At 42.5% G+C, this 15,209-nt stretch overlaps 2 protein-coding genes across 6 annotated transcripts in view; one reads left to right on the top strand and one right to left on the bottom strand.

Annotated features, from left to right (window-relative positions):
* IMMT (inner membrane mitochondrial protein) overlaps positions 1-1,036 on the bottom strand; it is a 41,297-nt gene extending 40,261 nt beyond the window's left edge. For 4 of the 5 annotated variants that reach the window (XM_035001123.1, XM_035001122.1, XM_035001124.1 and 1 more), the window contains exon 1: positions 733-864. In XM_035001123.1, the coding sequence (XP_034857014.1) occupies positions 733-777 (45 nt within the window). In that variant the 5' untranslated portion in view covers positions 778-864. Of the gene's footprint in view, positions 1-732 lie in introns of all 5 variants that reach the window. The other variant, XM_035001126.1, reaches the window with a different exon arrangement.
* Positions 1,037-4,504: 3,468 nt separating this feature from the next.
* Positions 4,505-14,840, top strand: MRPL35 (mitochondrial ribosomal protein L35). Its single transcript, XM_035001128.1, has 4 exons — positions 4,505-4,607; positions 10,261-10,450; positions 11,555-11,699; positions 14,414-14,840. The coding sequence occupies exons 1-4, from the start codon at positions 4,565-4,567 to the stop codon at positions 14,600-14,602; spliced, it is 567 nt and encodes a 188-aa protein (XP_034857019.1). The 5' UTR covers positions 4,505-4,564; the 3' UTR covers positions 14,603-14,840.
* Positions 14,841-15,209: the final 369 nt, after the last annotated feature.

The following is a 15,209-nucleotide window of genomic DNA, read 5'->3' as shown; positions in this document are numbered from 1 at the left end:
TTTGATAATCGTGCAGAAATAAAAGTCACTGGGTGTCTAGACTTCTTGGATGTCTGCCACAGTTGTCCCAGCACCTGGAGAGAGAGATCCCCAAGCTAATCTCAGAAACGAGCACAAGGTCATGACTCCTGTCCTTCCTCAGTCTTTACTCCATAAACTACAATCTCCCACTTTTGTTTAGAGTAAGAATAGCTCAGAGGCGCTCTCAGTTACAAAAAAAGGTCCCTCCCGAATAATTACAGCCTTGACCCCTAAAATGCGGACTCTAACAGTCCAAACACCTCCTTATTAAAGATGCAACAAGCCAAAGCTAGGCTTTTCCTGCTGGGAACTGTAGTTCTCCCCTCGACCTTCAACCACTGGCTGCGCGAAACCTATCACGAGCGCAACCGGCGACCCGAGCGGCAGCGGCCACGATTGGTCCCTGACCAGGACAGCGAAGGGCTGATTGGATGACACGTCCCCGAAGCCGTGCCGACCGTCCGGCGCCCGCCTCCCCGCCACCTTCTTTCCACACCCCATCCCACTTCAGCAATAACCCTTAAGTCATCCCTCTTGGGCAAACTCTCCAATTAACTGCTTCAAAGGTCGGCCCAGGATTCTCGCGATAAAGGCGGCCCTGAAACACGCCTCTCTCCCGGGGCCTAGACAGAGCGAAAGCCTCTCCCGTTTTCCGTTGGTCGCCCGGAGTCAGCCTCACCACGCGCTCTCTCCCGGCGCCCCCGCGCTCACCTGGGCGGCGGCGGTCACACCCGATAACTGACAGGCCCGCAGCATTTTGGCCGGGGGGACGACACCGCCGGTATACGCGGGAGCTGCCGCGGCGGTGCTAGTAGGGAAAAGCGTAGTAGGGAAAAGCGTGCGTGAGCGCGTGCCTGCGTCCGGGCAGCTTCTCCGCGCCGGTCGTACCGGAAGGGCAACCAACGCCGCTGCGCACGCGCAGCCCCCTTTCTCGACCCCGCCCAGGCCGCTCCGAGGGGGTGGGCTCTCCCTCGGCGGAAAAGGCGATTTCTCCTTCCGGTCGCTCTCGGAGTTCCGGTCTGTAGCCCCAAGAAGGGGTTAGTAGGTGAACTGGGAGGGTGCGGGGGAGTGTGAAACTCGGGCTTTGATCAGCGCAGAAAGCAGATGTTATTCTTCGAAGAATTCAAGCAAGAGACCATCTCAACCGCCTATGTCAGTTGGATATTTCGTAGAAAGCAGTCAACTTGGCGAAAGTTACGTAAACAATGGTGTCTTGGTTTGCGTATTTGTTTCATTTGACAGCCTTTCTTCAGGGCGTCATCCTGATTACGGGAGACTGGGTGAACGGACACTGGAGAGACCTTTGAGCGGAGTGTGTCGTACACGTATCTAATAAATGGCAGAGCAGAAATAGAAACCCAGATTTTTCAGGTTCCACCGCTTCCACTCCTTATAGATTAAACCACACTGATTTTCCCACCACGTTTTCATTTTACAAAGATAATTTTGGCTGCAGTCTGTGGGATGGGTTGGAAGTTAAGGAGGTCAGTGCAGAAGAACTGTTCAAAGTATTCCACTGAGTCTGTAACCAAGGTTTAGCATGTTAAATATTGAACACTGTTCAATACTGTTAGTACTAATAATGATTTTATCACCATCACAACATCAAAGAAACTAACGTGTATATCTATTGTGTTTGCAAAGTATTTTCAGGTCTTAACTAGGTGATTTATTACAGTATGGTGTTACTAGAGTTACAGTTTTTTACAGTATGGTGGTATTACAGTATACTAATCCCACTTGTAAAATGGAGAAATGGATTTGAAAATTAACTAAAATCAAATACTTATGTTTGTATATGTTCAGTGCTTTTCAGTGTGCTTTAATAATTACATTACCCTCTGTTTCATATCACCATCACCTAACAGCCTCCAGAGCAGTCTCCCATTTTTTAAAGTAACTTTAGCAATTAAATTGAAGTCTCCCCACCCCACCCCTGCCTACTGCTGTTATCCTGGGTGATGCCAGTGTAATGACGTTTCTAACATCTTGGCCATAAGCCTCTCAATACCAATAAGCAATTTCAGTCTGCTCCAACCATGTGTGGCCCAGCCACATCTTAGGCCTGAACATCATTACCAACTTCTCCAGCTTCCAGATGTCAAAACTCCAAAATTAATTTCTGTTGTTTCCTAATGTCCCGTTTAACCAAATCCTTAATCTTCATCCTCCACATACAATTTATGAATCTTTTTTGCTTTAAAATGGACTCCCCTAAAGTAACACACAAATTTAAATCAATCCTCTTCCAAAAATGTGCAGTGACTCCCACTGCCAATTCAAAGAGCATTTATGAAATGTCTCAGTACTTTTCCAGCATATGGGAATGTTTTTAAGGCTCAACTTGGCCACCTTAGGTGGGAGATTAAGAAAGCAATGATAGTAGTCAGAGTTCATCACCCACTTACATACCCTAAAACCCAGAAGAACTAAAGGATTTAACATTCTCGGTTCTCAGAGTGTGAACTGGGATCCCTGGGGGAGTCTGAGACCTTTTCAGAAGATCCATAGAATCAAAACTACCTTCATAATATTAAGATACTATTTGCTGTTTTCACTCATTATCTCATAATTTTACAGTAGTGTTTTTCCAGAAGCTAGGTGACAAGTGATATCATAACAGATTGAATGCATAAGCAAATTCAATCCAGCTGGATTAAGAATCCAGCTTTCTATTAAACCAGACCTTAAAGAGATTTGCAAAAAAGGTTAATAAAATGACACTCTTCTCACTAATTTTTTTAATCTTGGAGTAGTTATTTTTCATGAGTATATTTTATAAAAATAATTGTTTTAAAATCAATTAGTACGGTAGGCAGAATAATTATTCCCAAACATATACACATTTTCCTAATCCCTGGAACCTATGAATGTTAACTTACATGATAAAGGAACTTTGCAGATGTGATTAAGACTCTTGAGATGGGGAGACTATCCTGGATTATCTGCATAGGCCCAATGTCATGACAAGGGTCCTTGTCAGACAAGGCTCAGAGTCAGAAAAGGATATGTGACAATGGAAGCAGAAGTCAGAGGGATGTGATTACTGGCTTTGAAGATGGATGGCAGCACAAGCCAAGGAACGCAGGCAGCCTCTAGAAGCTAGAAAAGGCAAGGAAACAGATTCTCACCTAGAGCCTCCAGAAGGAACACAGCCCTGGATATTTTAGCCTTGTGAAACCCATTTTAGACTTATGACCTATAGAACTGTAAGATAATTTGTGTTGTGTTAAGCCACTAAGTTTGGGGTAATTTGTTACAGCAGGAATTGGAAATATGATTAAAAGCTCTTTGGAGTCCTCAGTTTTTAAGTATGTAAAGAGGTTCTAAGACCAAAAAAGGTTTGAGAACCACTGCTGTAAATAAATCCTGTATCTTTCTGTCCTGGCTCCCTCTCTTCTCATCTTAGTTCTTCATGTTCTTTTTTTTTTTTTTTTAAGATTTTATTTATTTGACAGAGAGAAACACACCAAGAGAGGGAACACAAGCAGGAGGAGTGGGAGAGGGAGAAGCAGGCCTCCTGCTGAGCAGGGAGCCTGATGTGGGGCTCTATCCCAGGACCCTGGGATCATGACCTGAGCTGAAGGCAGATGCTTAACGACTGAGCCACCCGGGCACCCCTTAGCTCTTCATGTTCTTACTGCCAAGAATGACCTTGCCCTTTTTAAAATCCTCCCCATTCTTTAAGATTCTTATTATATTCTACCGCCTCCTTCCTGATCATCTCAGTCAGAAAGCCTTTTCTCCTTAACTTTGAACTACTCCTATGAATTATTTATCTGCCTTGTATTTATGTTCTATGCTTGTTTCCTTATTAAATGTGAACTGCTCGAGACCAGTCTTGATCCTTACCCATTTCAAGCAGTGTATGGTGTCCCATTTCAACCAATATATGGTGTCATTTATTGTATATGCATGGAATATCTTAGCCAACAAGGATGGGTGAGAGATTTGTTGTTTTCTGTTTGAATAAACATTAGGAAAAATGTATGATCACTAATCATCAAGAATAAAGTAAGGAACATAGAATTGTTTAGGAAGGATTGAGATGCTATTCTACCAAATGACAGTCAGTGTTAATGATTAGAAAAAAATATGTGTGTGATAGCCTTAGGATATTTACATTCATTTAATTATGGCTGTCATTCTGTTTTTTAAAAAATTTAATAACATTGCTATTTCCCAGTCACTTAGCCTATCAGCTACCAGCTTTGGAAGGAAAATAAGTTATTTCCTCAAATTTAATAAAATGAGCAAAAAGAAATTGTGTTTCAAATTGTGTACTTTAAATAGATTTGTGAATCAAATGCTCATTAAAAATTTAAGAGCCTACTATATGCCAGACACTCTTCATAGGCACTTGTTTTGCAGCGGTGAAGAATAACCTGGCATATAGAAGACATTCAGTAAAGGTTGCCTTGACCGTTCCTTTATGCATTTTTTTTTTCTCCTTCTTCGACTCCACCCAAATTTCTTTTTCTTAATTCCCTTTTGCCCTGGAGCTTTTAGACCCAATGCGGCTGCCGTAGGGCGGGGTGGCAAGATGGCGGTCGCCGCCTTTGCTCGTGCCGTGAGAGCAGCATCAGGTCAGTGGAAGGCGAGGCGCTCGATTTATCCCCTCACAGAAGGCGGGACTGGTGCAGGATGGAGTAGGCGTTTAGCGTGGAGGTTAACGGGGAAAAAAGGGCCAGAGGATTGTCCCGAACTTTCTCCGGGACTGCCTGTGTTCGGCCGGTCGCACCGGAGATTCCCGACACTCTTGGACCCTGGCGGACCTGGGTGTCCCCCGGTGTCCGCTTCCTTACCGGCTCCCGGCCCTTCCGCCTTAGCTAGAAAACAGACCAGGACTGGGGCGGAGGGGGGCGAAGGAGAAGAGAAAAGTCCCTGCTAACCTTCTCATTTAGAGGCTAGAACTCGCCACTCATGACCTTTAGCCTTGAAAAAGTAATTTCTCTGAACCTCAGATTCTACAGCTCTAAAACGGGGATGACACCAGCTACCTGAGGACTAAATGAGCTCGTGCCTGTCAAGCGCCCTGCGTAGTGCCTGGCACCCAGCAAGCTTGCGTGTGTGAGATTCACACGATGTGCAGGAATGTGGCGGGTTTTTTGCTTACTCCGTCCCCGGTACGGGGGCAGTCATAAGGATTTCTCGACTGAGAGAGATGACAGGAGTGAGGGCAATTAAATTAAGTTGCCTTCGCTCTAAGGACTTTTGCAAAAATATTATTTAAATAGGATAAAATTATTAGTAAATTACTTATACACAAAATAAATTAGGATAAAATTCTGTGGAGGAAGAATAGGAATAAAGAAAAAAGCTACAATGTAAATTTCCCAGCTGTTACAGAAGAGCATGTTTAGGGCGCCTGGGTGGCTCAGTTGGTTAAGCGACTGCCTTCGGCTCAGGTCATGGTCCCGGAGTCCTGGGATTGAGTCCCCACATTGGGCTCCCGGCTCAGCGGGGAGCCTGCTTCTCCCTCTGACCCTCTCCCCTCTCATGCTGTTTTTCTCTCTCTCAAATAAATAAAATCTTTAAAAAAAAGAAGAAGAAGAAGAGCATGTTTATGTGGGGGTATTTTTTTTCTTTTTTTTTTTAAATTTTTTTAAATTTATTTGCGAGAGAGAGAATGAGAGACAGAGAGCATGAGAGGGAGGAGGGTCAGAAGCAGACTCCCTGCTGAGCAGGGAGCCTGACGTGGGACTCGATCCCGGGACTCCAGGATCATGACCTGAGCCGAAGGCAGTCGCTTAACCAACTGAGCCACCCAGGCGCCCGTGGGGGTATTTTTTAATCGTGAAAATAATTTATAAAGAAAAATGTATGTAACATACATGAATGGCTTAACAAATAACTCTAAAGCAAACGCCCCTGTAACACCAAAGGCAGGACACAGAACACTGCTAGGAACCTCTTCTCTATCTCGCTGTGCTTCTCCTAATCAGAATTCTTTCTGCTAAATATAAACAGTAGCCTCATTTCATTGTTACCTTGTCTTTTTTTCTGTAATAGTTTTAACATTTATATAGGCATCTCTAAGTAATATATTGTTTAATTTTGCCTGTTTTTGTACTTTGGAATCACACGGTATGTACTCTCGTGCCTTTTACTTTGTGAAATTCGTTCATTTTGGGTGTAGCTGTAGTGCTTTCTTGTTCCTATGTAATAGTCTCTTATTCGACCACCCCACAATTCTCCATTTTGGGATTGGTGGGCATTTGATTGTTTTCAGTTTGGGGCGATTAGGTCCAAAGCTGATTTTCTTTGTGTCCTGGCACATGAGTGCAAGAGTTTCTCTATGATGTGCTTGTGTGTATACTTATAAAACTGGTGAAATTGCTGAATCAGAATATGTATATATTCAGCATTGCCTGATACTGTGAAAGTGATGTGCTTTTTTAAAGTCACCCCACGGGCACCTGGGTGGCTCAGTCCGTTAAGCGTCAGACTCGAATTCAGCTCAGGTCATGGTCTCAGGGTCATGGGATTGAGCCCTGAGTGGGGCTCCACACTCAGTGGGGAGTCTGCTTGAGATTCTTTCCTTCTCCCTAAGATAAATAAGTGTTTTAAAAAAAATAAGGGTGCCTGGGTGGCTCAGTCGTTAAGCGTCTGCCTTCAGCTCAGGTCATGATCCCAGGGCCCTGGGATTGAGCCCCACATCGGGCTCCCTGCTCAGCGGGAAGCCTGCTTCTCTCTCTCCCGCTCCCCCTGCTTGTGCCCTCTCTCTCTGTCAAATAAATAAATCTTTAAAAAAACAAAAATAAAAAAATAGGGGTGCATGGGTGGCTCAGTCGGTTAAGCAGCCGATTCTTGATTTTAGCTCAGGTCATGATCTCAGGGTCGTGGAATTGAGCCTCATACAGAATTTTTCAGAATACTTTTAGAGGGTATGGGATCAAAAAAGTTTGAAGACCACTACTTTAGACAGTTATACTCGCTTCTCTCCGCACTCCCCATTGTTTTGATTCCTGCCACATGGAGCTATTTGCAATTCCCCAAACCTACTATACCATTTTTTTCACTCTTCACCGGTACACTCCCTTTTCCCTCTGCCTCTTCTTATTCCTTCAAAACTCTGGTTTTGTGTCACTTTCTTTGTTAAAATATCTGTGTTCTCCTTATAAGAATGAGTTTAGAGAATGCCAGTATGTATTAAAATGCCCAAACAGGGCAGAAGACTGAAGGAACAGTTAATTACTGCCCTTGATTTGTGTGCTACCCTTTTGTCAACACATTCTGAGTTCGGTTTTTACAAGCTAAATCACGGGTTGGTCCAGCTGAGGGTATGGTGGATAAGGCCCCCCAAGTCATTTTCCCAGGAACTGCTATCAAGCAAGATTTACCTTTCCTTCATTTTTTCTAACCTCAGCGTATTTATCCTGGATTTTGTCTTTTTTTTTTTTAATATTTTTTTTTATTCTTATGTTAATCCCCATACCTTACATCATTAGTTTTAGATGAAGTGTTCCATGATTCATTGTTTGTGCATAACACCCAGTGCTCCATGCAGAATGTGCCCTCCTCAATACCCACCACCAGGCTAACCCATCCTCCCACCCCCCTCCCCTCTAGAACCCTGTTTGTTTTTCAGAGTCCATCGTCTCTCATGGTTCGTCTACTGGATTTTGTCTTGTTAATTTTGATCCATTCTACCAAGATCACTTTGAGTCCAGATAGTCTTTGGACTTTGCTTTTATGCAGATTTGACAAACATGCTTTATGCAGCTTCAGGGCCTTCATAAAAATTGAGGAAAATATAATCAGTTAGGGAGCCAGGAAAAGACTTTGATCAGAACAGCAATCAACTAATTTGGGGATAGTTTCTAGTCAGCTTGGAATTTACGTAATTGTACTATTATCCTGCCCACATTTATTTCTTCAGAATATAAAGAAACCTTGTCACATGCCTTCCTAAAATCAGGCTACACTGTGTCTAGACATTCCCATGATTTCCCAGGCTAGTGACTACATCAAAAAATGAGTTGAAGTTCTTTTTAAGGAACAGTTCACTCCCAGTTGACAATGTAGATTTTTGTGTGTGTGCACTTCCTGTTTATTTATCCATTCTAACTTTTTTTTTTCCTACAAATGAGTCTGTAATTTACCCATTTATATGTTCTAGACTCTTAGCTGCTCACTTCCTTCAGGGAAGGTTTCTCAGTATTTCTGAGAGTTTTTGTTTGTTTTGTTTTAACCAAGACACCAAGTTCTTTTTTTTTTTTTTTTCAAGATTTTATTTATTTACAGACCGCGAGAGAGGGAACACAAGCAGGGGGAGTAGGAGAGGGAGAAGCAGGCTTCCCGCTGAGCAGGGAGCCTGATGCGGGGCTCGATCCCAGGACCCTGGGATCATGACCTGAGCCGGAGGCAGACGCTTAACGACTGAGCCACCCAGGTGCCCCCCCCTTTTTTAATAAAGATTTTATTTATCTATTTGACAAAGAGCACGAGCAGGGGAGCGGGAGAGGGAGAAGCAGGCTTCCTGCTGAGCAGGGAGTCCGCCCAGGGCTCCATCCCAGGACCCTGGGATCATGACCTGAGCCAAAGGCAGACGCTCAACCAACTGAGCCACCCAGGCACCCCAAGACACCAAGTTCTGATGACCTTGTGAAAATTGGGACATTTTCTTGTTTACAGTCCTCTTCAATTCACTTAATCTTTCAAAGATTACCTTAGTTTGTACTCACGTCTGTAAATATTTACAGTTCTTTGAAATATAAGTTATTTATACCTGGAAACTTGAATGCCTTGCAGTAGAGAATTTCACTTCCAAGTTCCCAGAGGGGCTCTCAACAGTCTCCTGAATCTTGGATTTCAGCTCACTCATTAATGTTTATACTACCCTTTTTAGTTTGAAAATTGTTATTTTCAATGGAGAACAGAAAAGCAAAATACGGCTTTTAAGTATTCAATCTTTCTCCTGCCATCTTTTAACATTATAGCATTTTTGCCAAGCATTTCTCTGCTCTTTACTATCTGCTGTTAGCAGTCATTAAATGATTTCTCTGTGCCAAGTGCTCTTCCTAGCACTTTTCATGTTTTCTCTCATTTAATTCTTGTCACCTCCCCATGACTAACCTTATTTAAATTTGGGGAAACTGGGGCATAGAAGGGTTAAGTAACTTGCCCATGGTCACACAGCTAGTGAGTAGTAGAGCTAGAAGATGAACGCAGTCTAACTCAAACACCAACACTCCAGTCCCACACTACACTGCCCCTCATTTGTTACATGAAATCAGTGCAACGGAGAGTAAGGCAGTGGTTCTAAGCCCTGGCTGCACTGCAGTCTCATTTGTGGGACTTTTTTTTTTTAAAGCAACTATTGAGGTATAATTTACAGACCATAAAATTACCTGCTTTATGTGTACAATTTGATGGTTTTTAGTAAATTTAATGGGTCGTGCAGCCATCACCACAATCCAGTTTGGGGGCATTTCCATCATCCTGTGGCACTTTTTCAGTGTGCACATTCTTGAGTCCCACCCTAGACCCAGAATCTGAGTCGAGTCAGTGCCCTGTGAGTGACTCTGCTTTGTAGCCCTGGACTCTTACGTTGGCAATAATGTGAAGAATAGGTAAAGAGGACTGCATTGGGTCGATGCATCTAGACCCTCCCCACCTCCAACCCCACAAGATGCCTTCTGAGCCGCGCCCAGGCATCTCCATATTGTCAGGCAAGCAGTGCTCAGCCTCTGGAAGGTCCAGTCCCCACCTCGGGCACGTATTTGTTTCAGCCCCCTTGCCTTTGTGAATGTTGTTCATCCTACCTGGACTCTCAACCTCCTCCTCCTGAGGCCTGTTCATTTCCTAGAGGAGAGCTCACGTACCTCTTTTGTTTTCTTTAGGACTCCTCTTGCCACTCTCTTGCCTCTCCAGGGAATGGCCAAGCTTTCTCGTCTCTGCCTTGCCATTGCACTACATGCTAGGGGGCCCTGGCTCATCAGAGGATAAGATCTGGACTTAATGTTACAATCATTTTTGTTCCCTACTGTTGAACACAGAACTAGGACACATCAGAGTGGATTGTGGTGATGGTTGCACAACTTTGTAAATTTATTGAAAAGCATTGAATTACACATACAGGTAATTTTGTGGTATGTAAGTTATACCTCAGTAAAGTTGGTAAAAAGCTCCACAGGTGAGTCTGATGCTCACCTTGTTTTGATACATTGATTTTAAATATCTGGATGCATATTTTAGAGTATCGTATTAAACAAGTATGCTTCTCTCTCTTTACAGGAGTCTTACAGCCCCTGAATATTTTGGTGTCTTCAGCCTATCGAAACTGTGTCAAGAATGCCTGTCTCAGCTCTGCAGTGTCCACCCGACATTTTAGTTCTCTTCAGACACCAATTGTTTCCTCTGCTCCCGGACTTAGCACATGTGTCAGAAACCTGACATGTGGGCATACTACAGCAATGCTCAACAGGTAGAGTATATTTCAGTAAACGGGATGCTTAGACAAAAATTGTAAAATATTCCTGCCTGCAAAGACATCTTAGAAGCAGATGGTACTCTTTGCCTACCTGCAGTTTATCATGTAGACTTTGCTTGCTAGAGTGGTAGAATATGATTGATATCCCTGTATGCCTACGTGCCAGCAGCAGGGACTACCAAACAGAGCACACTTCTGATGTTCTAGATGTGGTTTCCTGGATGGAAGCTGTCAGCCAAAGCGGAGGGTGAACAAGATGCTCAGCATGCAAGGCTGGTGTTCATTTAGTCAACATATATTTAGTTAAGGACTCCTGGGTGCCCAGTTCTTGGCAGAAGGGATACAAAGATAAACTGAAGTCCTCAAAGACTTGATAATCTAGCGGGCAGGTAAGAAATCAGGTGATTAAAATATAAGGGATAAATTCTCTCATAGGGATTGAGGGGGTAGTTGATGGAAGGCTTACAAGTTGGTGATAGTGGCTATTCTTTTTTTTTTTTTTTAAGATTTTATTTATTTATTTGACAGAGAGAAACACAGCGAGAACAGGAACACAAGCAGGGGGAGTGGAAGAGGGAGAAGCAGGCTTCCTGCCAAGCAGGGAGCCCGATGTGGGACTCGATCGCAGGACCCTGGGATCATGACCTGAGCCGAAGGCAGACGCTTAATGACTGAGCCACCCAGGCGCCCAATAGTGGCTATTCTTATTTATGCTTAGTGTCATGGATCATTTAAAGTAACAACGTATATTAAAGTTGGCTCTAGGGGCGACTGAGTGGCTCAGTCGTTAAGCATCTGCCTTCGGCTCAAGTCATGATCTCGGCGTCCTGGGATCGAGCCCCGCATCAGGCTCCCTGCTCGGCGGGAAGCCTGCTTCTCCCTCTCCCACTCCCCCTGCTTTTGTTCCCTCTCTCACTGTGCCTCTCTCTCTCTGTCAAATAAATAAATAAAATCTTTAAAAAAAATAAAAATGAAGTTAGCTCTATTCCAGTAGAACTCCTTCACTCATTTCTATGTCCAAAATTTCTAAGTACAAAAATGGATTTTATCCTCTAATGAGTCTTATTGCTGAGTTAAAATTTTTTTAATATATTTTAGAGCGGCCCCCTTGCTTCCAAATGTCCTGAAGCTACCAGTCAGAACTGTAACGTACTTCAGTTCACGGAAAGGGAAAAGAAAGACTGTGAAAGCTGTTGTCTATAGGTTTCTTCGACTTCATTCTGGCCTGTGGCTGAGGAGGAAGGTGAGTCTTCACACTGTTACTTGATTGAAAAAGGAGTGGGAGCAAATGAAAATGAAGAATTCAGTGAGCCTGTTCATTGATGTATCTTCCTCCCGTTTACCAGTAGCTTTTACAGTACTGTGCTTAAGTGCCAGCTTGGCAGGCATCTCTTAAGGTAAATGAATTCATAAAACAAAGTATCAGTCACAATGGCAAAACTCCTCACTGTAGGATGAGTTCATCTCAGGTCTTCTACATGTCTGGCATATCTAATGATCACCAGAAGCCCTGTGACACCGCCCATGTGTAATAGCCTGTGGGGAGGCCCTCTTTAAATCTAGAGTGTTACGGCAGCAGTCGCCTTCAGCAGGGACTTCGTGGCATGGCTCAGATCAGGGGCTGAAGGGCTCTTCCGCCTGCTTTGGATTGGATTCTTTAGGTGGCTTAGTCTTTATGACAGAATATTAACCCCACATATACTTTTTTAACTCTATGTCTTTCTCTGTAAGTGTGTACGATTGGGGTCCGTATCAGACGGAACCCTAGCACTTACTCTGGCCTGGGACCACAGCCTCTGAGAGGGCCTCTGACAAATTATTACTGCTCTGTCCTCTCCCACAGCACGTCATTCAGCATGTGTGTGGGCTTTTTCACTCACGTCTTTATTCTTGGAAACAGAGTAGCTGATAATTAGAAAGCAGCTGAAGACTAGAGTTTTGCAAAACCACCTTTGAGTTTTGATAACTATTCAAATTCTAATTCCCTTCTACTATTTGGAAGTTAAACGATTCTTTAAAGATCAAAATTTGTTTCTCCATAAAAATAAAATACTTAATTGGTAAGACTTTCACTAGTTGAAAGGTTGAAAGGATTATTTCCTATCTTATAAACAATCCTAAATTTAAGGTAAAAAGGTTGACTGGAACTCTCAGCTCATTCCTCCTTCGGAACAATACTGTGGTAGTTCATTTGCTACACTAGTAAATAGAAGCTCATGTAATCCATAAGTAGCTGAACTGAGTTATTCAGTTAATAGTTCTGAATTTTGTGAATTTTGGACCATTGGAAAATTTCTTCCCTGTTGTCATACTGATTATTTCCAGGTCGTCATCTGGCCCTAGATAAAATAAGCTGGGTGGGGTTTTTTGCCTTCCTTTCTACATCCCTTTTATTGGGCCCTGAAACCTGCATGTTATAAAGGATCTGATCAAATTCTCCAATCATGCCTAGGCCCCACTCAGGACCCCCCAAAATATTCTATATATGGAATGTCCTGCTTCATCAAAATGTAATATTAAGAGGGAAAACAAAAAAGCTGGGTGGGTTAATTTATATTAATGTATAAGAACTGAAAATACTTTCTGCAGCACAGTTTTATTCCCTCCCATTTCTGAACCTAGAGAGTGTCTAAAAAGCTTCAAGCATTTTCACAGTGGTTGCTTTCCAATAGAATAATGTTCAGAGGATACTAGTGGTAATAGGCAAGACAGCAAATTAGCTGTAAGTCAGAGATCCACAAGAACCCAGGTTGGCTTGCAAACTACAAAATTATTACACAGATATGGGGATTTGGGTTTGAATCTTTCAATTTAAATTATAAGCAAGGAGTAGAAAAAAATCTAATTCCTGGCATTTTAAAACCATAACTCTTAAATAACGTTTCCTTATTTCTGAGTATAACTGTACTGTAGAAGTTGCTGGTCAGAGTGATGACACCAAGACATGTCAGAAACCCAAGGTGCCTTCTCAGCCCAGGGCTGTGGTTTTGTTCAGTTAGTGTAGTGCCCTAGGACACAGGGCTCTTAGCAATAGCTTGAGTTCTAGTCTCTTCTCCCCTGTAACTTTGTGTGTGGTTTTTGCCACGTATTAACCTAGATGGCACCTAAGGTCTCTTGTAGTCTAAACAGACTATGATTGTAGATTTTATATTCAATCTAATTTTTCTTCGGAAATTAATTCTTTTTTTCTTTCTAATTCAAAAATTAATTCTTCAAAATGAATAATGCTTGGATGGTGTATATGGCAGTTCTGGGTTAAACATATGAGTTCACCATTCCTTCATCACTCCCAATAGTGGTTTTATTGTATTTGTTATTCCTTAGAAAAGTACTTACTGCAGAAATTAGTCCTTAGTGTGAAAGGAAGAAATGAAGTAATATACTCGAGAACTGGGTTTTGTCAGCCTTTGTAATACTTAGTCCCCTTAAATGAACATAAATGTCATCAACTAGCCAGGAATGCCCTTCATCATCCTCCACATTGGGAAAAATAGTGGAGTAGTGGTTAAGAACTCTTACTAGTTCTGTGACCTCGGTCTGCTGCCGTTAACTTTCTAATCAATGGTTGTTTCTCTTTAATCTGTAAAATGAGGTTAATAGTATGTTGTTGAAGATTGTTGAAGAGATAATAAGGTAATGCATATAAAGTTGGTGATTATAATTATATATCATTACTCTGTACTTTGCCTGCCACAAAGAGTCATTTGGCTTTATTTTCTGTGGTTTTAATTTAAATTATCTTTTATCCAAGTATTAAATTATTAATATGTCTTTTTCAAACTGCACATGCTTTCTGTACCTACCCCTCACTGAGAATCACATCTTTCTGAAAAACATACCAGCCCCAGTCAGTCTCATCTTTGTTCCCATTGAGCCTATAAACCATGAATGGTGAAGATATCTGTTGTTTCCTATATAACATCATGTTTTGAATGTCTTTATAATATCATCTAACAGGCTGGTTATAAGAAAAAATTATGGAAAAAGACAGCTGCAAGAAAAAGGCGCTTGAGGGAATTTGTGTTCTGCAATAAAACCCAGAGTAAGCTCTTAGATAAAATGACAACGTCTTTCTGGAAGAGGCGAAACTGGTATGCTGACGATCCTTATCAGAAGTACCATGATCGGACAAACCTGAAAGTATAGATCAGAAATTTTATGACTTCTAGCTATTGAAGATGTATCTTCGTGTATATGATGTCATTGCAAAATGGAATAAGTACAAAACTTGATGTAAATTGTGCCAGTTGGTCTGGAAACACACAGTTCCAACATTAAACTTATTAAAGTTTTAACACAATGGATTAAACATTTTCAAATTTGTTCAGGGAAATAGGAGTTTAAAATTGTTGATTATTTTTAATAAATGGTAATGTCTTAACTAGTTCCAGTGAGGCTTATTTAGTTGCAAGGAGTGTCAAGTTAGGGCAGGCATAAGAAGACTAAGCTCCAGCAGTGTGACATTATTTTAAGTATGTATGCCTGGGAACTCAGGAACCATCTCACCACCACCCCCCCACACCCCCACATCTAACCCCTGGGCCTCAGGAAGAACAGAAATTATACCGCGTTCCTGAGTCCAAGGCACATCCGAGGGCCTCAGCAGCAGAAGATGCTAGATTTTTTGGTTTGGGGTCTGCCATGTATGTGACTCAGTTTCTCTGAGTCGCACCTCTCAGGTTGTTTTCTGCATCCTAACCCTCAGCCCTTCTCCAGGCTCTAAGTGCCAGGAGACCAACTGGGCCAGCTTGTC

Source organism: Mirounga leonina, unplaced genomic scaffold (assembly GCF_011800145.1).
Source record: "Mirounga leonina isolate KUSES-001 unplaced genomic scaffold, KU_Mleo_1.0 Mir_125, whole genome shotgun sequence".
Taxonomy (NCBI): domain Eukaryota; kingdom Metazoa; phylum Chordata; class Mammalia; order Carnivora; family Phocidae; genus Mirounga; species Mirounga leonina.
This window is presented reverse-complemented; position numbering and strand designations above follow the sequence as displayed.

Excerpts from the sequence above, each read along its gene's own strand:
- MRPL35 (XM_035001128.1), top strand. The coding sequence starts at position 4,565 with ATGGCGGTCGCCGCCTTTGCTCGTGCCGTGAGAGCAGCATCAG. Across the intron at positions 10,451-11,554 it reads ACTACAGCAATGCTCAACAG|AGCGGCCCCCTTGCTTCCAA; the intron begins GTAGAGTATATT and ends AATATATTTTAG. Across the intron at positions 11,700-14,413 it reads GCCTGTGGCTGAGGAGGAAG|GCTGGTTATAAGAAAAAATT; the intron begins GTGAGTCTTCAC and ends ATCATCTAACAG.